This window comes from Ascaphus truei, chromosome 18 (genome assembly GCF_040206685.1).
Source record: "Ascaphus truei isolate aAscTru1 chromosome 18, aAscTru1.hap1, whole genome shotgun sequence".
Taxonomy (NCBI): Eukaryota; Metazoa; Chordata; class Amphibia; order Anura; family Ascaphidae; genus Ascaphus; species Ascaphus truei.
This window is the reverse complement of record NC_134500.1, coordinates 28,435,458-28,459,089: the sequence shown is the minus strand read 5'-3', so window position 1 is coordinate 28,459,089 and position 23,632 is coordinate 28,435,458. Positions and strand designations below refer to the sequence as shown.

Here is a 23,632-nt window from a genome sequence, read left to right as displayed (position 1 = left end):
CTGTCCCCGCGCTGCGCCCGGCGATAAGCACACTGTCCCCGCTCTGCGCCCAGCGATAAGCACACTGTCCCCGCGCTGCGCCCGGCGATAAGCACACTGTCCCCGCGCTGCGCCCGGCGATAAGCTCACTGTCCCCGCGCTGCGCCCGGCGATAAGCACACTGTCCCCGCGCTGCGCCCGGCGATAAGCACACTGTCCCCGCGCTGCGCCCGGCGATAAGCACACTGTCCCCGCGCTGCGCCCGGCGATAAGCACACTGTCCCCGCGCTGCGCCCGGCGATAAGCACACTGTCCCTGCGCTGCGCCCGGCGATAAGCTCACTGTCCCCGCGCTGCGCCCGGCGATAAGCACACTGTCCCCGCGCTGCGCCCGGCGATAAGCTCACTGTCCCCGCGCTGCGCCCAGCGATAAGCACACTGTCCCCGCGCTGCGCCCGGCGATAAGCACACTGTCCCCGCGCTGCGCCCAGCGATAAGCACACTGTCCCCCGCGCTGCGCCCAGCGATAAGCACACTGTCCCCGCGCTGCGCCCGGCGATAAGCACACTGTCCCCGCGCTGCGCCCGGCGATAAGCACACTGTCCCCGCACTGCGCCCGGCGATAAGCACACTGTCCCCGCGCTGCACCCGGCGATAAGCACACTGTCCCCGCGCTGCGCCCGGCGATAAGCACACAGTCCCCGCGCTGCGCCCAGCGATAAGCACACTGTCCCCGCGCTGCGCCCAGCGATAAGCTCACTGTCCCCGCGCTGCGCCCGGCGATAAGCACACTGTCCCCGCGCTGCGCCCAGCGATAAGCTCACTGTCCCCGCGCTGCGCCCAGCGATAAGCTCACTGTCCCCGCGCTGCGCCCAGCGATAAGCACACTGTCCCCGCGCTGCACCCGGCGATAAGCTCACTGTCCCCGCACTGCACCCGGCGATAAGCTCACTGTCCCCGCACTGCACCCGGCGATAAGCACACTGTCCCCGCGCTGCACCCGGCGATAAGCTCACTGTCCCCGCACTGCACCCGGCGATAAGCTCACTGTCCCCGCACTGCACCCAGCGATAAGCACACTGTCCCCGCGCTGCGCCCGGCGATAAGCACACTGTCCCCGCGCTGCGCCCGGCGATAAGCACACTGTCCCCGCGCTGCGCCCGGCGATAAGCACACTGTCCCCGCTCTGCGCCCAGCGATAAGCACACTGTCCCCGCACTGCGCCCGGCGATAAGCTCACTGTCCCCGCACTGCGCCCGGCGATAAGCTCACTGTCCCCGCGCTGCGCCCGGCGATAAGCACACTGTCCCCGCGCTGCGCCCGGCGATAAGCACACTGTCCCCGCGCTGCGCCCGGCGATAAGCACACTGTCCCCGCGCTGCGCCCGGCGATAAGCACACTGTCCCCGCGCTGCGCCCGGCGATAAGCACACTGTCCCCGCACTGCGCCCAGCGATAAGCACACTGTCCCCGCGCTGCGCCCGGCGATAAGCACACTGTCCCCGCACTGCGCCCAGCGATAAGCTCACTGTCCCCGCGCTGCGCCCGGCGATAAGCACACTGTCCCCGCGCTGCGCCCGGCGATAAGCACACTGTCCCCGCGCTGCGCCCAGCGATAAGCACACTGTCCCCGCACTGCGCCCGGCGATAAGCACACTGTCCCCGCACTGCGCCCGGCGATAAGCACACTGTCCCCGCACTGCGCCCGGCGATAAGCACGCTGTCCCCGCGCTGCGCCCGGCGATAAGCACACTGTCCCCGCGCTGCGCCCGGCGATAAGCACACTGTCCCCGCACTGCGCCCGGCGATAAGCACACTGTCCCCGCGCTGCGCCCAGCGATAAGCACACTGTCCCCGCACTGCGCCCGGCGATAAGCACACTGTCCCCGCTCTGCGCCCGGCGATAAGCACACTGTCCCCGCTCTGCGCCCGGCGATAAGCACACTGTCCCCGCGCTGCGCCCGGCGATAAGCACACTGTCCCCGCACTGCGCCGGCGATAAGCACACTGTCCCCGCGCTGCGCCCGGCGATAAGCACACTGTCCCCGCTCTGCGCCCAGCGATAAGCACACTGTCCCCGCACTGCGCCCGGCGATAAGCACACTGTCCCCGCGCTGCGCCCGGCGATAAGCACACTGTCCCCGCGCTGCGCCCGGCGATAAGCACACTGTCCCCGCGCTGCGCCCAGCGATAAGCACACTGTCCCCGCACTGCGCCCGGCGATAAGCACACTGTCCCCGCACTGCGCCCGGCGATAAGCACACTGTCCCCGCGCTGCGCCCAGCGATAAGCACACTGTCCCCGCACTGCGCCCAGCGATAAGCACACTGTCCCCGCACTGCGCCCAGCGATAAGCACACTGTCCCCGCGCTGCGCCCGGCGATAAGCTCACTGTCCCCGCACTGTGCCCGGCGATAAGCACACTGTCCCCGCGCTGCGCCCGGCGATAAGCACACTGTCCCCGCGCTGCGCCCGGCGATAAGCTCACTGTCCCCGCACTGTGCCCGGCGATAAGCACACTGTCCCCGCGCTGCGCCCGGCGATAAGCACACTGTCCCCGCGCTGCGCCCGGCGATAAGCTCACTGTCCCCGCACTGTGCCCGGCGATAAGCACACTGTCCCCGCGCTGCGCCCGGCGATAAGCACACTGTCCCCGCACTGCGCCCGGCGATAAGCACACTGTCCCCGCACTGCGCCCGGCGATAAGCACACTGTCCCCGCTCTGCGCCCGGCGATAAGCACACTGTCCCCGCGCTGCGCCCGGCGATAAGCACACTGTCCCCGCGCTGCGCCCGGCGATAAGCTCACTGTCCCCGCACTGTGCCCGGCGATAAGCACACTGTCCCCGCGCTGCGCCCGGCGATAAGCACACTGTCCCCGCGCTGCACCCAGCGATAAGCACACTGTCCCCGCGCTGACCCCGGCGATAAGCACACTGTCCCCGCGCTGTGATAAGCACACTGTCCCCGCACTGCGCCCAGCGATAAGCTCACTGTCCCCGCGCTGCGCCCGGCGATAAGCACACTGTCCCCGCGCTGCGCCCGGCGATAAGCACACTGTCCCCGCGCTGCGCCCAGCGATAAGCACACTGTCCCCGCTCTGCGCCCGGCGATAAGCTCACTGTCCCCGCTCTGCGCCCGGCGATAAGCACGCTGTCCCCGCTCTGCGCCCGGCGATAAGCTCACTGTCCCCGCGCTGCGCCCGGCGATAAGCACACTGTCCCCGCGCTGTGATAAGCACACTGTCCCCGCCCTGCGCCCGGCGATAAGCACACTGTCCCCGCGCTGCGCCCGGCGATAAGCACACTGTCCCCGCGCTGCGCCCGGCGATAAGCACACTGTCCCCGCGCTGTGATAAGCACACTGTCCCCGCTCTGCGCCCGGCGATAAGCACACTGTCCCCGCGCTGCGCCCGGCGATAAGCACACTGTCCCCGCGCTGCGCCGGCGATAAGCACACTGTCCCCGCGCTGCGCCCGGCGATAAGCACACTGTCCCCGCTCTGCGCCCAGCGATAAGCACACTGTCCCCGCACTGCGCCGGCGATAAGCACACTGTCCCCGCGCTGCGCCCGGCGATAAGCACACTGTCCCCGCACTGCGCCGGCGATAAGCTCACTGTCCCCGCGCTGCGCCCGGCGATAAGCACACTGTCCCCGCTCTGCGCCCAGCGATAAGCACACTGTCCCCGCACTGCGCCCGGCGATAAGCACACTGTCCCCGCGCTGCGCCCGGCGATAAGCACACTGTCCCCGCGCTGCGCCCGGCGATAAGCACACTGTCCCCGCGCTGCGCCCAGCGATAAGCACACTGTCCCCGCGCTGCGCCCGGCGATAAGCACACTGTCCCCGCGCTGCGCCCAGCGATAAGCACACTGTCCCCGCACTGCGCCCAGCGATAAGCACACTGTCCCCGCGCTGCGCCCGGCGATAAGCACACTGTCCCCGCGCTGCGCCCAGCGATAAGCACACTGTCCCCGCGCTGCGCCCAGCGATAAGCACACTGTCCCCGCACTGCGCCCAGCGATAAGCACACTGTCCCCGCACTGCGCCCGGCGATAAGCACACTGTCCCCGCACTGCGCCCGGCGATAAGCACACTGTCCCCGCGCTGCGCCCAGCGATAAGCACACTGTCCCCGCACTGCGCCCAGCGATAAGCACACTGTCCCCGCACTGCGCCCAGCGATAAGCACACTGTCCCCGCGCTGCGCCCGGCGATAAGCACACTGTCCCCGCACTGCGCCCGGCGATAAGCACACTGTCCCCGCACTGCGCCCGGCGATAAGCACACTGTCCCCGCGCTGCGCCCGGCGATAAGCTCACTGTCCCCGCACTGTGCCCGGCGATAAGCACACTGTCCCCGCGCTGCGCCCGGCGATAAGCACACTGTCCCCGCGCTGCGCCCGGCGATAAGCACACTGTCCCCGCACTGCGCCCGGCGATAAGCACACTGTCCCCGCACTGCGCCCGGCGATAAGCACACTGTCCCCGCACTGCGCCCGGCGATAAGCACACTGTCCCCGCTCTGCGCCCGGCGATAAGCACACTGTCCCCGCTCTGCGCCCGGCGATAAGCACACTGTCCCCGCTCTGCGCCCGGCGATAAGCTCACTGTCCCCGCTCTGCGCCCGGCGATAAGCACGCTGTCCCCGCTCTGCGCCCGGCGATAAGCTCACTGTCCCCGCGCTGCGCCCGGCGATAAGCACACTGTCCCCGCGCTGTGATAAGCACACTGTCCCCGCCCTGCGCCCGGCGATAAGCACACTGTCCCCGCGCTGCGCCCGGCGATAAGCACACTGTCCCCGCGCTGCGCCCGGCGATAAGCACACTGTCCCCGCGCTGTGATAAGCACACTGTCCCCGCGCTGCGCCCGGCGATAAGCTCACTGTCCCCGCACTGCGCCCGGCGATAAGCACACTGTCCCCGCGCTGCGCCCGGCGATAAGCACACTGTCCCCGCACTGCGCCCGGCGATAAGCACACTGTCCCCGCGCTGCGCCCGGCGATAAGCACACTGTCCCCGCGCTGCGCCCGGCGATAAGCACACTGTCCCCGCGCTGCGCCCGGCGATAAGCACACTGTCCCCGCGCTGCGCCCAGCGATAAGCACACTGTCCCCGCGCTGCGCCCGGCGATAAGCACACTGTCCCCGCTCTGCGCCCGGCGATAAGCACACTGTCCCCGCGCTGCGCCCGGCGATAAGCACACTGTCCCCGCGCTGCGCCCGGCGATAAGCACACTGTCCCCGCGCTGCGCCCAGCGATAAGCACACTGTCCCCGCGCTGCGCCCGGCGATAAGCACACTGTCCCCGCGCTGCGCCCAGCGATAAGCACACTGTCCCCGCACTGCGCCCAGCGATAAGCACACTGTCCCCGCGCTGCGCCCGGCGATAAGCACACTGTCCCCGCTCTGCGCCCGGCGATAAGCACACTGTCCCCGCGCTGCGCCCGGCGATAAGCACACTGTCCCCGCGCTGCGCCCGGCGATAAGCACACTGTCCCCGCGCTGCGCCCGGCGATAAGCACACTGTCCCCGCTCTGCGCCCGGCGATAAGCACACTGTCCCCGCGCTGCGCCCGGCGATAAGCACACTGTCCCCGCGCTGCGCCCGGCGATAAGCTCACTGTCCCCGCACTGCGCCCGGCGATAAGCACACTGTCCCCGCGCTGCACCCGGCGATAAGCTCACTGTCCCCGCACTGCGCCCGGCGATAAGCACACTGTCCCCGCGCTGCGCCCGGCGATAAGCACACTGTCCCCGCGCTGCGCCCGGCGATAAGCTCACTGTCCCCGCACTGCGCCCGGCGATAAGCACACTGTCCCCGCGCTGCACCCGGCGATAAGCTCACTGTCCCCGCACTGCGCCCGGCGATAAGCACACTGTCCCCGCACTGCGCCCAGCGATAAGCACACTGTCCCCGCGCTGCACCCGGCGATAAGCACACTGTCCCCGCGCTGCGCCCGGCGATAAGCACACTGTCCCCGCGCTGCGCCCAGCGATAAGCACACTGTCCCCGCGCTGCGCCCGGCGATAAGCTCGGCTTTGTGAACCAGACTCACTCCGAGCTGCAGGTCTCGTGACTTTGCTGGAAATGTTTCAGCTTCAGGAAATCCAGCAGTTCTTTGGGGACATCTTGGTTATACCACAACACCCCCTGTGTGACACAAAACAGACGCGTTCATCCAGTCCCTTAGCAACTATACCATGGTGTATAACTACAGCGGTGCTGACCGGAACGGGACCGACCAGCTGCAGGGGACAGCTCGCCGCCTGCCGTTTCACCGCAATGTTAAGGGATTAAAGGGATTAGAGTTAGTATTTGGGGTTAATTTTAGGGTAAGGGGGTTAATGGGTTAGGTTAAGGGATCCAATGAAGGGGTTTTAGGGTTGGGGGTTAAGGGTTTGTAGGGTAAGGGGCCCGATTAGCAGTAAGGGGTTAAGGTTAGGGAATTACCGTTGCGATGAAACGGCTGGCGGTTAGCTGTACCCTGCGGCAGATCGGCGTCCGAGACCTGTACTGACAACATTCAGCCTAAAGCAAACGCTTCCCGAAAATCAGGTTCTCCCTGAACACGGCGGCTAACATGTGTATATCTTCATTTATACAGTGCATCTCTGGTACACAGCGCTTCCCAGCAGTGACACACGGGACATAATCATATAACATCATGGGAAGAAGCGTGTCAGACATAAAAGTAACACGAGGAAAAGGAGTCCCTGCCCTGAAGAGCTTACACTCTAAGTGGTAATTGGGGAGAATTTACAGAGACAGAAAGGGCAGGGGGGGGGGTTATGGGAAGTGCGTCTGCAAGGGGCAACGGTCAGTGTTTGAGGTGTATAGTATCAGCCAGCAGAGCTGCTCATATGCTTCGTTACAGAGCTGTGTTTTAAGAAAGGTCCTAAAGGTGGAGAGAGAGGGGGTGCCAGTCGGATATTGAGGGGAAGGGAATTCCAGAGGTGTGGGGCAGTGAGAGAGGTGTATGGAGGGAGATGGCTTTAGGAAGGCAGGGCAGAGGAGGGTATAGTGAGATATTAGGGTGAGATGTAAGGAGGGGCAGAGGAGGGTATAGTGAGATATTAGGGTGAGATGTAAGGAGGGGCAGAGGAGGGTATAGTGAGATATTAGGGTGAGATGTAAGGAGGGGCAGAGGAGGTTTTAGTGAGATGTAAGGAGGGGCAGAGGAGGGTATAGTGAGATATTGGGGTGAGATGTAAGGAGGAGCAGAGGAGGTTTTAGTGAGATGTAAGGAGGAGCAGAGGAGGGTATAGTGAGATATTAGGGTGAGATGTAAGGAGAGGCAGAGGAGGGTATAGTGAGATATTAGGGTGAGATGTAAGGAGGGGGAGAGGAGGGTATAGTGAGATATTAGGGTGAGATGTAAGGAGCGGCAGAGGAGGGTATAGTGAGATATTGGGGTGAGATGTAAGGAGAGGCAGAGGAGGGTATAGTGAGATATTAGGGTGAGATGTAAGGAGCGGCAGAGGAGGGTATAGTGAGATATTAGGGTGAGATGTAAGGAGGAGCAGAGGAGGGTATAGTGAGATATTAGGGTGAGATGTAAGGAGGGCAGAGGAGGGTATAGTGAGATATTGGGGTGAGATGTAAGGAGAGGCAGAGGAGGGTATAGTGAGATATTAGGGTGAGATGTAAGGAGGGGCAGAGGAGGGTATAGTGAGATATTAGGGTGAGATGTAAGGAGGAGCAGAGGAGGGTATAGTGAGATATTAGGGTGAGATGTAAGGAGGGGCAGAGGAGGGGTATAGTTCATATTAGGGTGAGACGTAAGGAGGGGCAGAGGAGGGAATAGTGAAATATTAGGGTGAGATTTAAGGAGGGGCAGAGGAGGGTATAGTGAGATATTAGGGTGAGATGTAAGGAGGGGCAGAGGAGGATTTAGTGAGATGTAAGGAGGAGCAGAGGAGGGTATAGTGAGATATTAGGGTGAGATGTAAGGATGGGCAGAGGAGGGTATAGTGAGATATTAGGGTGAGATGTAAGGAGGGCAGAGGAGGGTATAGTGAGATATTAGGGTGAGATGTAAGGAGGGGCAGAGGAGGGTTTAGTGAGATGTAAGGAGGAGCAGAGGAGGGTATAGTGAGATATTAGGGTGAGATGTAAGGATGGGCAGAGGAGGGTTTAGTGAGATGTAAGGAGGAGCAGAGGAGGGTATAGTGAGATATTAGGGTGAGATGTAAGGAGGGGCAGAGGAGGATATAGTGAGATATTAGGGTGAGATGTTACGAGGGCAGAGGAGGGTATAGTGAGATATTAGGGTGAGATGTAAGGAGGGCAGAGGAGGGTATAGTGAGATATTAGGGTGAGATGTAAGGAGCGGCAGAGGAGGTATAGTGAGATATTAGGGTGAGATGTAAGGAGGGGCAGAGGAGGGTATAGTGAGATATTAGGGGGAGCTGTAAGGAGGGGCAGAGGAGGGTATAGTGACATATTAGGGTGAGATGTAAGGAGCGGCAGAGGAGGGTATAGTGAGATATTAGGGCGAGATGTAAGGAGGGGCAGAGGAGGGTATAGTGAGATATATGGGTGAGATGTAGAGAGGCTGGAAGTGGGGTAACCTAATTTAGTATACCCTCATAACACGTAGTGACCCATATATGCTGAAACACAGTGATCTGCGTAAGCAGGTACAGTGTGCACGCGCGCAGTTAAGTGCAGAGTCAATACTGGCAAGATAGTGACCAAACCCCCCACATATAGACACAATGTCCTATGATAAGGAATACTACTGATCTGGATTAAGGGCTGACCCTATTGTGGTAAATCCAAAATCTCAACTGATCAGACAACTGGTACATACAGTAAACAAGCTTGATCCGGCTTATGGTGTGGAGATGCATGAGACTCAGTGAGCCACCTTACTGACAGGCGCATGAATGTTAGGTAATGGTGCCTGGAGGCGTATCAGCCTCTGATGTACATCTATAACCTGGGTCTAGGTATAAGGGGTAGCCTATTTTGGTTAGCCCCATATCCTAATATGATCCACATCCCCTGCAGGATAGTACTCTGTGTGAAGACCAGGTGTGCTAGAGGCGCTGAGAGCTTGCTGGGTATCTGTGTGTTTATTAACTTTGTCCAGCGGGTCTCAGCTGTTTTGGAGGTCAGTGGCTCCTCCCACCCAGGGTTTAAACTCGCCCCGCCCCACTTTCCAGGTAAGCAGGTTTTCTTTTCATGCAGCTGGTTGTGACAGGTCCAATGCTAGGACCATTCTTCCTCTAATTATAGAGGTAAATAAGAGTTGTAAGCAGTTAGTACCTGCGAATGTGGTCATGCCTTGATGTGGCTCGCAGGCTTATACGCTTTGGCTAACTAAATGACCCTTTTTCAAGAGATATATAGGTATTTCACTGTGTATTTTTGTCACATTGGATGTTGCTCTGGACTTCTTTGTTTCTTGAGCTGTAAGGAGGGGCAGAGGAGGGTATAGTGAGATATTAGGGGGAGATGTAAGGAGGGGCAGAGGAGGGTATAGTGAGATATTAGGGTGAGGTGTAAGGAGGGGCAGAGGAGGGTATAGTGAGATATTAGGGTGAGATGTAAGGAGGGGCAGAGGAGGGTGTAGTGAGATAGGGTGAGGTGTAAGGAGGGTATAGTGAGATATTAGGGTGAGATGTAAGGAGTGTATATTGATCTTTGCAATGTTACGGAGGTAGAAACAACAGATTTTAGCTACTTTGTGAATATGGGAGGAGTATGACCCCTAGGCAGGGTGCTAGTGATACTGGGTGTATGATAGTGCTGCCAACAGTAATGTAGAAGGCTTGGGAGGAAGTATGAGGAGCTCCATCTTTAACATGTTACATTTGCGTCAGCAGAGGCCCATCCAGGATGATAACTAATATGGTATATGCTCTGAGCAAACGCCCGTTCTTTCGAGCATTTTATGCACGTCCCGGTGTAAACGTTCCCTCAGCCAGGTCAGTTAGGGACACAGCTCTGTTCACAAACTTCCTTTTGTGTTCTGTCGTCCCCTGCTTTGTTATCACACTGGCCAGACAACCTCTGCCTAACGACACGCGGTAACGGTTAGCGCCAGTGGCCGTTTCTCCGTCCCCCGAGTGGAGACGCGCTTCCTCGCCATAGAACGATATTGCCGGAGCACATCGGTGTCATTTCAAACACATGGTGCGAATGAAGATAATTACAGACGGATTACACAACAGACTAAAAAAAGACTTGTGTCAGCACGCCACGTGCATTTCTGCTTTCATATAAACGTGGCTGGTCTGTGGCTTCCTCTCGTACCACATGAAGCACAGCTGCGCAATCTGGCGGTGTATCCCGTGTTCTCCGTCACTGGCGCTGCCCTCGTATTTGTACGTCTATCAGGAACTCTTTGAATGTCCCGCGTGCCACGGATTGCGCTCCCTGCAACGGTACCCATTCAGCATGTTCTGCGCCCATTAACCCGCGCTGCGCCCATTAACCCGCGCTGCACCCATTAACCCGCGCTGCACCCATTAACCCGCGCTGCACCCTTAACCCGCGCTGCACCCATTAACCCGCGCTGCACCCATTAACCCGCGCTGCACCCATTAACCCGCGCTGCACCCATTAACCCGCGCTGCACCCATTAACCCGCGCTGCACCCATTAACCCGCGCTGCACCCATTAACCCGCGCTGCACCCATTAACCCACGCTGCACCCACGGCTGCTCATGCATGAACGCCGAGGAGAGCTGCCCTGCCCGTCTCCCATTGGTCGAAGCTCGGACCCGCCGGCTAATTACAGCAGCTTGAAGACCAGCGGCTGATGTGATAGATGATCGGCGTGTTATAGACAGTGTATCACTACCTCTGCATTACGTGCACGGAACGGTATACACAGGAATCCTCAAAACACACGTTTTAATGCGAACGTGGCCTTTGCGACGAATACATTGCACGCGTGGTGGCGCCTTCCACGGGAGGCCCTTACTTGCCCGAAAGCCTCCGCATCCCACACGGAAAGGGAAAGCATGCGGCCCTATTACAGGGTCTGCGGTTGGTGCGTCCTACCCCGACGTGTCATTAAGTCTCCAGAAGAGCTTGGGCCAGTCCGGAGGCTCCGACGTCTGCGGCCGTACCCCCGTCCAAGTCTTAGGAAGTTGGGCGCCAACTTATGCTGTTAGGCCCCAGGCAGCCAACAGGGGGGGTGAGTGAGAGTGGAGCTTTCCCGAGCGGGCGTGGGACCAGCCGGACGCGGCGTAATGGTTTCCCGCCATATTACTTGCAGGATGCGCGGGGTCATCTGCGTACCGGGACTAGCGGGCGGGCGGTTTGTTTCCAATGTTGTTAAAGAAATAAAGCCGTGACCTTAGTTTAACTTCCCCGAGAATCGGTGTGGCCGCCATTTCTTGGGCGCGGTAAAAATCGGACGGGTCGGCGCACTCAGGTCTGAGGAAGAGGCCCCGGGATCGGGCGCTCGCCCCCGTAAGGGCTGCGGTGCCTTGATAGGTTCTCCTTGTCCCCCTCCCCACACGGGATATAGATATATAGAGGTATTTGACACGCCCGCCGTACCTGTATATAAGCCTCCAGGCCCTGCCGACGCCGCTCCTGCACTTTGCATTTCCAGTCTGCGAGGCGCTTGGGCGGGAAGTCGGGCACTTTGCAGCTCTTCTTCAGCTACGGAAGACACATCAAGTGTCGCTTTTTAATGGCGGGAAAATGGCGGGAGATTTGGACCCCCCTCCCCGACGCAATCACCAAGCAGGTTTGTCCCCCAGAGATGAATATTTGCCCAGTGAACGCGAAATCGGCGCGTGTCAGGTCATTGGGAAAAAACTCTCTCTGCGTGACCCCGCCGCCCTCATTGTTGTTTTGTGTCAAACCGGGCTGACAAACTACGAATATCTCGGGAACGGGGGTCCCCAGAGGTCAGGGGTCCCCAGAGGTCGGGGTCCCCTGGGGCCGGGAATCCTCAGGGGGCCGGGAATCCTCAGGGGGCCGGGAATCCTCAGGGGTTGGGGGAACTCCTGTTTCAGGTATTTCGCTTGATATTGCCGCTTTAAGGAGGCGGTTTTTTTATTGAACAGTTATTTTGTTTTTATATCATGTTAACCCTCTGTGTGCCCTGTAGATACGATGTCATGGGGTGTGGTATGCCGGGGGCCCCGTGACGGGCCCCGCTCTTGTAGGGGAGATCGCTTTCTGCACACCTATTCCATCCTGTCAGTGGGGGAGGGATGACGTGATCGGTTGCGGCACGCAAAGGGTTAAACAGCCAAAACAAGGCCGTTTCCCAATATCTGGGCGAATAGAACTAAACTGCGCACAGCGCCGCGTCTTTCTATAACCTCATTAAGAGCAGTGACCCTCTGGCCCTCCACCTCTGTCCCCCCTGCCCCTCCTCTCGTGACCCTCAGTCCCTCCCCCGCCTTCTGTCCCCGCACCTGCACCGCCCCTCTGTCCGTCCCCCGCCCCTCTGTCCGTCCCCCGCCCCTCTGTCCGTCCCCCGCCCCTCTGTCCGTCCCCCGCCCCTCTGTCCGTCCCCCGCCCCTCTGTCCGTCCCCCGCCCCTCTGTCCGTCCCCCGCCCCTCTGTCCGTCCCCCGCCCCTCTGTCCGTCCCCCGCCCCTCTGTCCGTCCCCCGCCCCTCTGTCCATCTGTCCCCTGCGCCTCAGTTTCCCCCCTGCCCTTCAGTCGACCCCCCCTGCCCATTAGTCCTCCACCCCCTCCCCCCGCCCTATTAATGTGCAGCTCCACTAATATGCCCTATAAGCCCAGCGGAAAACTCCCTAACTGGGCCACCAAGGGGAAGGGGGGGGGCATCTGGGAATACTATCCCGGGCCTAGTGAGTCAGGGGGGGCCCTGCTGGCGACCCTAATGTGGACAGATCTGCAGAGGTGCCTTGTCCCTCCCAAGCACATAACTACCCCCCCCCAGACACATAACTAACCCCCCCCTTCCCAGGCACATAACCACCCCCCCCCCCCTTCCCAGGCACATAACCACCCCCCCCCCCCTTCCCAGGCACATAACCACCCCCCCCCCCTCCCAGGCACATAACCACCCCCCGCCCAGTATGATGAGAATGTACAATTAGTATCATATTCCCAAGATCATTATATCTATATTCATTTCCGAAAGTTACGTGTGGGCGAGTGTGGGAGGGTGAGTATGTGAGTGTGCAAAAGTGTTAGTATGAGTGCGAGTATGAGAGTGGGAGGGTAAGAAAGTGGTGCTGAACGTTCGGGCGCCTAATGCCCTCTCACCGGCCCTGGGGGGGGGCGACGGAGATAAGATGAGAAAGTCAATATTTTTGTGTATCTCTGGTGTATACGCACTTTATGTGTATAGTAAGCAGCACACGTACACAATCACACACAGACAATCGTACACACGTGCAAAATCAGTCACACACGTACCCAATCTCACACGTACAGACAATCGTACATGCGTACACAATCACACACATGTACAATCGCACACATACACAAGAAGTGAGGACTAATCCCTTACCCGTTTATGTAGCGTGTGAAACTCACTATATCGCCGCTCCAGCGTGTGTCTGCGGCCGTTCCACAGCACGTCCACCACAAAGACCTGCGGGGAAACACATCAGCGTTACCAGTTACAGTCCTCGCTGCGTCCCCGACTCTGTGGCATCAGGACGCGGCAGGGCAGCCGGAGGGGCCGCCACGCAGCCACGTGACCGGCGGGAGCAGAGAAGCCGTCCCGTACCCCGGCCTGCTGGGTCACGACCTCACCTTACACAGCCATCTCGGAAGCACATGCCGGAGGGGCCCTGGAGTGACAGACCCCGTGACGTGGCAGCGACGTGTTGTATGTGCCGTGTAGCGGTGCCTAGTGTAAGGCGCCTGTTACATTTCACACCATTCAAAGCTGTATTAAAAACACGCATCCGATGTTTGCAACTCGGAGCCATTTTCGCGGTAACCGAAAACTTTGGCGGGTTTTTACAATCTATATCTAATGTCTTTGGGTGATCAGCCCTTAATGCCCCCAGTAACATGTTAGCTCTGCTCTGTCTTCTGTAAAGTAAATATGAGGCCGCCGTTAGTCAGACGGAGAAACAGGCGGAGCGGAGACGCTGGAATCCAGTGTTCCCAGAGAAAAGGGAAACACGTTCATTTATCACACGGTACAAATCGGTCAGTGTAAGGGACTCAAGGAGTTAAACTCCCTTTACAGGGCAGGAAACTGCACTGGTGTCGGGTTTCTTACCTGAGCTGGGAGGTGGATATAATTAACGCCTGATTGAGCAGAGTTAAAAGGCAGGACGTTGCAAGAGACAGGAAGTTAGTTTTTCCCCATTAGGGTAGAGAGGCTTCTCCCAACCAGGAGGGAGCCTAGTTGTTCTGGACCCTAGGACTGCAGGAAGCAGGACTGCGGGGTTCAGCTGGGACTTCCAGCCAGGATAAAGATTTCTACGGCTGGACACAGCCTACTCCCCGGAACCGGCGTTTTAGGAAGGGAATCCCCTGCAATACCAGATAAGAACTAAATAATATACTGCTGTGCCTAAAAACTGTTTTGTTTACATAAGGACTGTTATATCTCTTATTGGACTGGTGTATTGCAACAAAAGTTTTTGGGCTGATAACCAGCTTAGCTGGTGCCCGTTAGAAAGGGCCAGAGTAATGTTTAATCAGTCTCCTATGAAGGAGTAGGCATTTATTTTATGATTTGGTTTTCTTAAAGGGACAGTGTGCCTATTGTTTAGTTGTCTTGTGGATAATAAACCACAGCAATTAAGCTTAACCCTCTGCCTGGACGTCTTACTGATCTCGCCGCTGTCAGCGTTACACCTCACCCATTCGCCCTTTAGTCAATTCACAATATTATAGAAGCCCCCCGTTCCAGTTCCTACACTGAGGCTTCATTCGCGTTGATTTCTCCTGACAAAGAAATACTTGGGGTCAAACAGAGAACTCCCTAATGATCAAATTGCGAAACGCGTGGAGGTCAGTCAGGATTCTCACAAGACTTTGTATGTGTCTCTGGCTACGTCCATGAGACGCCACTATGGCTCCTCTTACCGTTCGTGTATGAGCCCCTCATCCTCACTGACAACGCGTTATGCAAATTGATCGCTTCATCAGGGAACTCTGCTAGATCCCAGAGTATTTCTATAGGGGGGGGAGAAATCAACGCAAAAGAAGCTCAGTTTAGGGGCTGAAACGGGTGGCTTGTATAAATTTGTGGAAAGAATGAGGATGTAACGCTGACATTGGCGATTTTACATTTATATGTAATTGTCTATTTTTATTTTAGTGCTAGAATATACTATCTATTTATCCGGCTCTCTGTCGCGCTTCTTCTCTCTTTCCATTGGCTGTAGGTACTATCCTGCTCCGAAGACCCAGGGAGGGGACACTAGAAAGGATTTGTCTCCCGGGTCACGCAGCTGTGCACGGTTTGTGCTGCTCTATTTGGAAATAAAGGGGAACCATCGAAAAATAAGTCATTAGTAATTAGGTCAAAAATGACTAAACAAAGCTCACGGCTTCCTGGATTCGCACTGTGAAAGGGGAAGACATCAGGAATAGAAACTGAAATGCAGCTCAGACTATACATAGTGTATAGTGCACACACCAGAGATATCTTTACTGATTATGTCAGCATATGACATCACCGTAGAAGAGGGCCGCTCAATGCCAGACCTCAAGGCCCCCCCCCCCGGTCAGGTTTTCAGGATATCCCTGCTTCAGCACAGGTGGCTCAAGAGATTCAGTTTTCAACTAATTGAGCCACTTGTGCTGAAGCAGGGGCTGATTGAGGCACCTGTGCTTTAGGGGAATATAAAACTCGGTATGATAGTAATAATTATCCCATATGACTATATTTCATATTTATGCAGAAATACTATTTTAGACACACACTTCTGTGAATGTGAAAAACGCCACAGCCTGACGCTCGGGGCATCGCTGGGCAGAGATGGGACATGCAGCCGCCTGGCGCTCGGGGCATCGCCGGGCAGAGATAGGACATGCAGCCGCCTGGCGCTCGGGGCATCGCTGGGATACGCAGCCGCCTGGCGCTCGGGGCATCGCTGGGCAGAGATAGGACATGCAGCCGCCTGGCGCTCGGGGCATCGCTGGGCAGAGATAGGACATGCAGCCGCCTGGCGCTCGGGGCATCGCTGGGCAGAGATGGGATACGCAGCCGCCTGGCAGAGATGGGATACGCAGCCGCCTGGCGCTCGGGGCATCGCTGGGCAGAGATGGGATACGCAGCCGCCTGGCAGAGATGGGATACGCAGCCGCCTGGCAGAGATGGGATACGCAGCCGCCTGGCAGAGATGGGATACGCAGCCGCCTGGCGCCGGGCAGAGATGGGATACGCAGCCGCCTGGCGCTCGGGGCATCGCTGGGCAGAGATGGGATACGCAGCCGCCTGGCGCCGGGCAGAGATGGGATATGCAGCCGCCTGGCGCCGGGCAGAGATGGGATACGCAGCCGCCTGGCGCTCGGGGCATCGCTGGGCAGAGATGGGATACGCAGCCGCCTGGCAGAGATGGGATACGCAGCCGCCTGGCGCTCGGGGCATCGCTGGGCAGAGATGGGATACGCAGCCGCCTGGCGCTCGGGGCATCGCTGGGCAGAGATGGGATACGCAGCCGCCTGTGATGTGGCGGATTCCACGCTCGGCTGTAGACAAATACTCAGCTGTCTCTCAGCCACTGAACGGAGAGATTCAAGGACTGGCAGAGGGTGTCTGACCACGTGGCACTGTGCCACATGCCCAGACGATCCTGGTTACACAGATCTCTGGCACAGAGCTGGCTGAGGATGACATACTCCTTACTCATACCCCGCGGTGTGATCACAGACCTGCCTTTAGCAGGTCACATTGCCTGTTTACTGAAATTCTGTTAAAGGATTAGTTGCCTTTATAGAGTTCTTTTTACCCCCCACACAGGGCTCTTTATACATTAGGCCGACCAGGCACAGGGCCTCGGGCCTACGGACCTTTTAGGGCCTACGGACCTTTTAGGGCCTACGGACCTTTTAGGGCCTACGGACCTTTTAGGGCCTACAATATTTCACTTGAAAAAATACCTAAACCAAAAAATAAATCACAAAATAAGAGAAAACAGCAAATTTTAATTTAAAATGCCTTCGAAGTATCGATACCGTTAAATATCAAAACAAAAGTATCGATGCCAAATATCGCTAGTATCGAAAGAAACAAGCAAACGGTGAAATTAGCATAAAAATGAGTAAAAATATCGGACACACAGGCCTCTAGAAGTAAAAGTGCTTAGGGCCTACGAAGGTCTTAAAACGGCCCAACCCCAAACAGGGGTCACCCCAGCCCCGGGTACCCTCCACCTCCGAGGACCCCCCCATCTCCAGGCTCCCCCCACCCCCCAAGCAGGGGTCACCCCAGCCCCGGGTACCCTCCACCTCCGAGGACCCCCCATCTTCAGGCTCCCCCCACCCCCCAAGCAGGGGACACCCCAGCTCCGGGTACCCTCCACCTCCGAGGACCCCCCATCTTCAGGCTCCCCTCACCCCCCAAGCAGGGGTCACCCCAGCCCCGGGTACCCTCCACCTCCGAGGACCCCCCATCTTCAGGCTCCCCCCAACCCCCAAGCAGGGGTCACCCCAGCCCCGGGAACCCTCCACCTCCGAGGACCCCCCCATCTCCAGGCTCCCCCCACCCCCCAAGCAGGGGACACCCCAGCCCCGGGTACCCTCCACCTCCGAGGACCCCCCCATCTTCAGGCTCCCCCCAACCCCCAAGCAGGGGTCACCCCAGCCCCGGGAACCCTCCACCTCCGAGGACCCCCCCATCTCCAGGCTCCCCCCACCCCCCAAGCAGGGGTCACCCCAGCCCCGGGTACCCTCCACCTCCGAGGACCCCCCATCTTCAGGCCCCCCCCACCCCCCAAGCAGGGGTCACCCCAGCCCCGGGTACAATCCACCTCCGAGGACCCCCCCATCTCCAGGCTCCCCCCACCCCCCAAGCAGGGGTCACCCCAGCCCTGGGTACCCTCCACCTCCGAGGACCCCCCATCTTCAGGCTCCCCCACCCCCCAAGCAGGGGACACCCCAGCTCCGGGTACCCTCTATCTCCGAGGACCCCCCATATCCAGGCTCCCCCCACCCCCCAAGCAGGGGACACCCCAGCTCCGGGTACCCACCACCTCCGAGGACCCCCCATCTCCAGGCTCCCCCCACCCCCCAAGCAGGGGACACCCCAGCTCCGGGTACCCACCACCTCCGAGGACCCCCCATCTCCAGGCTCCCCCCACCCCCCAAGCAGGGGACACCCCAGCTCCGGGTACCCACCACCTCCGAGGACCCCCCATCTCCAGGCTCCCCCCACCCCCCAAGCAGGGGACACCCCAGCTCCGGGTACCCACCACCTCCGAGGACCCACCATAGCTCCTGGGACCCTCCCCAGGATTCCCAGAATTCACCTTTAAGTTACAAACGTGCGGGTGGAGATGGGAAAGAGCACACACAGAGGCAAGGAGTGAGTGTGTGTGTGTGTGTGTGTGTCAGGGGGAGGGGAAGGAGTGAGTGTGTGTGTCAGGGGGAGGGGAAGGAGTGTGTGTGTGTGTGTCAGTGTGTGAGAGAGTGTCAGGGGAAGGAGTGCGAGTGTCAGTGTGTCAGGGGAAGGAGTGAGTGTGTGTGTGTGTCAGGGAGAGGAGTGTCTGTGTGTCAGTGTAAGTGTGAGAGAGTGTCAGGGGAAGGAGTGCGAGTGTCAGTGTGTCAGGGGGAGGGGAAGGAGTGAGTGTGTGTGTGTGTCAGGGAGAGGAGTGTCTGTGTGTCAGTGTAAGTGTGAGAGAGTGTCAGGGGAAGGAGTGCGAGTGTCAGTGTGTCAGGGGGAGGGGAAGGAATGAGTGTGTGTGTGTGTCAGGGAGAGGAGTGTCTGTGTGTCAGTGTAAGTGTGAGAGAGTGTCAGGCGAAGGAGTGCGAGTGTCAGTGTGTCAGGGGGAGGGGAAGGAGTGAGTGTGTGTGTGTGTCAGGGAGAGGAGTGTCTGTGTGTCAGTGTAAGTGTGAGAGAGTGTCAGGGGAAGGAGTGCGAGTGTCAGTGTGTCAGGGGGAGGGGAAGGAGTGAGTGTGTGTGTGTGTGTCAGGGAGAGGAGTGTCTGTGTGTCAGTGTAAGTGTGAGAGAGTGTCAGGGGAAGGAGTGCGAGTGTCAGTGTGTCAGGGGGAGGGGAAGGAGTGTCTGTGTGAGTGTCGGGGGGAGGAGAGTCAGTGTGTGTGTCTGCGTGAGAGTGTCAGTTTGTGTGTCAAGGGGAAGGGAAGGTGTGTCAGTCTGTGTGAGAGTGTGCGGGGGAGGGGTAGGAGTGTCAGTGTGCATGTCTGAAAGGGGAGGGGAAGGAGTGTCTGTGTCAGTGTGGGAGAGGGGGAGGGGAAAGAGTGTCTGTGTGTCAGTGTAAGTGTGAGAGAGTGTCAGTGAGAAATGTGTCATGGGAAGGAGTGTCAGTGTGAGTGTGTTAGGGGGAGGGGAAGGAGTGAGTGTCAGGGGGAGGAGTGTGAGTATGACAGAGTATCAGTGTGAGTGTGTCAGGGGGAGGGGAAGGAGGGTAGTGTGTCAGGGGGAAGGAGTGTCTGTGAGTGTCAGTGTGTGTCAGGGGAAGGAGCAAGTGTGAGTGTGCCAGTGTGAAAGTACCAGGGGAAGAAGTACTCCTGTATCACCACTGGGTGGAGTTTAATATCTACTCTGTATGACAGGGACACTAGTATGTCACACCCGCACACGCCTAACATAGAACGCAGCATATTACAGCTGTGACAATAACCCGCAGTAGCTGACGTGTGCTACTGTTTTGCTTTACAAAGGCAACACAACCCCTTACATGCCACACACAGGGCTTGCCAACCACTCATTGCAGGAGGCCGTGGCAGGCTGTGAGAGCCACAGAGACGTGTCATTGTACGTGGCTGTTTCCATGCCTCGGAAAGTATGGCAGGTTTCTTTTAACCCATAAAGATCCCCTTCCTTATAATAGGGAATTCATTACTCCTTAGAGGCCAGCGTCTATGTGCTGAGTAACATACATGTTCACACGTAAGCCAGCCACGTAAATGGCCCACGCTACTCCATCACACCTGCACACGGACCTCGACTCCCAAGCTATTAAGACCACCTATATTTTAGGTAACATTATAATATAACACATAATGGGAATAAGCCCCTTATACATAAAAGTAACATTTGGAAAATGAGTCACTGCCCCGAAGAGCTTACAATCTAAGGGGTAGGTAGGGAGAACGTACAGAACCAGTAGGAGGGCGTTCTGGTAAGTTTGTGTCTGCAGGGGTCCAAGCTTTATGAATTGTGTATAGTATTAGCCACGGAGCTATTCGTATGCTTCATTAAGCAAGTGTGTTTTAAAGGTGGATAGAGAGGGTGCTAGTCGGGTACTGAGGGGAAGGGCATTCCAGAGGTGTGGGGCAGTCAGTGAGAAAGGTTTAAGGTGGGAGAGGGCTTTAGATACAAAGGGGGTAGAGAGAAGACATCCTTAAGCAGAACACAAGAGTCGGGATGGTGCATAACGAGAAATTAGGGCTGACATGTAAGGAGGGGCAGAGGAGGGTATAGTGAGATATTAGTGTGAGATGTAAGGTGGGGCGCAGAGGAGGGTATAGTGAGATATTAGGGTGAGATCTAAAGAGGGGCAGAGGAGGTATAGTGAGATATTAGGGTGAGATGGAAGATGGGGCAGAGGAGGTATAGTGAGATATTAGGGTGAGATGTAAGGAGGGGCAGAGGAGGGTATAGTGAGATATTAGGGTGAGATGTAAGGAGGGCAGAGGAGGGTATAGTGAGATATTAGGGTGAGATGTAAGGAGGGGCAGAGGAGGGTATAGTGAGATATTAGGGTGAGATGTAAGGAGGGGCAGAGGATGGTGTAGTGAGATATCAGTGTGAGATGTAAGGAGGGGCAGAGGAGGGTATAGTGAGATATTAGGGTGAGATGTAAGGAGGGGCAGAGGAGGGTGTAGTGAGATATTAGGGGGAGATTGAAGGTGGGGCAGAGGAGGGTATAGTGAGATATTAGGGTGAGATGTAAGGTGGGGCAGAGGAGGGTATAGTGAGATATTAGGGTGAGATGGAAGGAGGGGCAGAGGAGGGTATAGTGAGATATTAGGGTGAGATGTAAGGAGGGGCAGAGGAGGGTATAGTGAGATATTAGGGTGAGATGTAAGGAGAGACAGAGGAGGGTATAGTGAGATATTAGGGTGAGATGTAAGGAGGGGCAGAGGAGGGTATAGTGAGATATTAGGGTGAGATGTAAGGAGGGGCAGAGGAGTGTATAGTGAGATATTAGGGGGAGATGTAAGGTGGGGCAGAGAAGGGTATAGTGAGATATTAGGGTGAGATGTAAGGAGGAGCAGAGGAGGGTATAGTGAGATATTAGGGTGAGATGTAAGGAGGAGCAGAGGAGGGTATAGTGAGATATTAGTGTGAGATGTAAGGTGGGGCAGAGGGTATAGTGAGATATTAGGGTGAGATGTAAGGAGGGGCAGAGGAGGGTATAGTGAGATATTAGGGGGAGATGTAAGGTGGGGCAGAGGAGGGTATAGTGAGATATTAGGGTGAGATGTAAGGAGGAGCAGAGGAGGGTATAGTGAGATATTAGGGGGAGATGTAAGGTGGGGCAGAGGGCTGTATAGTGAGAGATTAGGGTGAGATGTAAGGAGGGGCAGAGTAGGGTATAGTGAGATATTAGGGTGAGATGTAAGGAGGGGCAGAGGAGGGTATAGTGAGATATTAGGGGGAGATGTAAGGTGGGGCAGAGGAGGGTATAGTGAGATATTAGGGTGAGATGTAAGGAGGAGCAGAGGAGGGTATAGTGAGATATTAGGGTGAGATGTAAGGAGGAGCAGAGGAGGGTATAGTGAGATATTAGTGTGAGATGTAAGGTGGGGCAGAGGGTATAGTGAGATATTAGGGTGAGATGTAAGGAGGGGCAGAGGAGGGTATAGTGAGATATTAGGGGGAGATGTAAGGTGGGGCAGAGGAGGGTATAGTGAGATATTAGGGTGAGATGTAAGGAGGAGCAGAGGAGGGTATAGTGAGATATTAGGGTGAGATGTAAGGAGGGGCAGAGGGGTGTATAGTGAGAGATTAGGGTGAGATGTAAGGAGGGGCAGAGTAGGGTATAGTGAGATATTAGGGTGAGATGTAAGGAGGGGCAGAGTAGGGTATAGTGAGATATTAGGGTGAGATGTAAGGTGGGGCAGAGTAGGGTATAGTGAGATATTAGGGTGAGATGTAAGGAGGGGCTGAGGAGGGTATAGTGAGATATTAGGGTGAGATGTAAGGAGGGGCAGAGTAGGGTATAGTGAGATATTAGGGTGAGATGTAAGGAGGGGCAGAGGAGGGTATAGTGAGATATTAGGGTGAGATGTAAGGAGGGGTAGAGGAGGGTATAGTGAGATATTAGTGTGAGATGTAATGTGGGGCAGAGGAGGGTATAGTGAGATATTTGGGTGAGATGTAAGGAGGAGCAGAGGAGGGTATAGTGAGATATTAGGGTGAGATGTAAGGAGGAGCAGAGGAGGGTATAGTGAGATATTAGGGTGAGATGTAAGGTGGGGCAGAGGGGTGTATAGTGAGAGATTAGGGTGAGATGTAAGGAGGGGCAGAGTAGGGTATAGTGAGATATTAGGGTGAGATGTAAGGAGGAGCAGAGGAGGGTATAGTGAGATATTAGGGTGAGATGTAAGGAGGAGCAGAGGAGTGTATAGTGAGATATTAGGGTGAGATGTAAGGAGGGGCAGAGGAGGGTATAGTGAGATATTAGGGTGAGATGTAAGGAGGAGCAGAGGAGGTATAGTGAGATATTAGGGTGAGATGTAAGGAGGAGCAGAGGAGGTATAGTGAGATATTAGGGTGAGATGGAAGATGGGGCAGAGGACGGTATAGTGAGATATTGGTGTGAGATGTAAGGAGCGGCAGAGGAGGGTATAGTGAGATATTAGGGTGAGATGTAAGGAGGGGCAGAGGAGTGTATAGTGAGATATTAGGGTGAGATGTAAGGAGGAGCAGAGGAGAGTATAGTGAGATATTAGGGGAGATGTAAGGAGGGGCAGAGGAGTGTATAGTGAGATATTAGGGTGAGATGTAAGGAGGGGCAGAGGAGTGTATAGTGAGATATTAGGGTGAGATGTAAGGAGGGGCAGAGGAGGGTATAGTGAGATATTAGGGTGAGATGTAAGGAGGAGCAGAGGAGGTATAGTGAGATATTAGGGTGAGATGTAAGGAGGAGCAGAGGAGGTATAGTGAGATATTAGGGTGAGATGGAAGATGGGGCAGAGGACGGTATAGTGAGATATTGGTGTGAGATGTAAGGAGCGGCAGAGGAGGGTATAGTGAGATATTAGGGTGAGATGTAAGGAGGGGCAGAGGAGGGTATAGTGAGATATTAGGGTGAGATGTAAGGAGCGGCAGAGGAGGGTATAGTGAGATATTAGGGTGAGATGTAAGGAGCGGCAGAGGAGGGTATAGTGAGATATTAGGGTGAGATGTAAAGAGCGGCAGAGGAGGGTATAGTGAGATATTAGGGTGAGATGTAAGGAGGGGCAGAGGAGGGAATAGTGAGATATTAGGGTGAGATGTAAGGAGGGGCAGAGGAGGGTATAGTGAGATATTAGGGTGTGACGTAAGGAGGGGCAGAGGAGGGTATAGTGAGATATTAGGGTGAGATGTAAGGAGGGGCAGAGGAGGGTA

At 57.0% G+C, this 23,632-nt stretch overlaps 1 protein-coding gene across 6 annotated transcripts in view; it reads right to left on the bottom strand.

Moving 5' to 3' along the window:
* SNX22 (sorting nexin 22) overlaps positions 1-23,632 on the bottom strand; it is a 46,968-nt gene that overhangs the window by 21,112 nt on the left and 2,224 nt on the right. For 3 of the 6 annotated variants that reach the window (XM_075575968.1, XM_075575969.1, XM_075575970.1), the window contains exons 2-4: positions 13,433-13,516; positions 11,493-11,597; positions 6,031-6,125 (exon numbers count right to left, since the gene is read on the bottom strand). In XM_075575968.1, coding sequence (XP_075432083.1) covers positions 6,031-6,125; positions 11,493-11,597; positions 13,433-13,516 — 284 coding nt within the window. The remainder of the gene's footprint in view (positions 1-6,030; positions 6,126-11,492; positions 11,598-13,432; positions 13,517-23,632) is intronic. The other 3 variants (XM_075575971.1, XM_075575972.1, XM_075575973.1) reach the window with 3 other exon arrangements.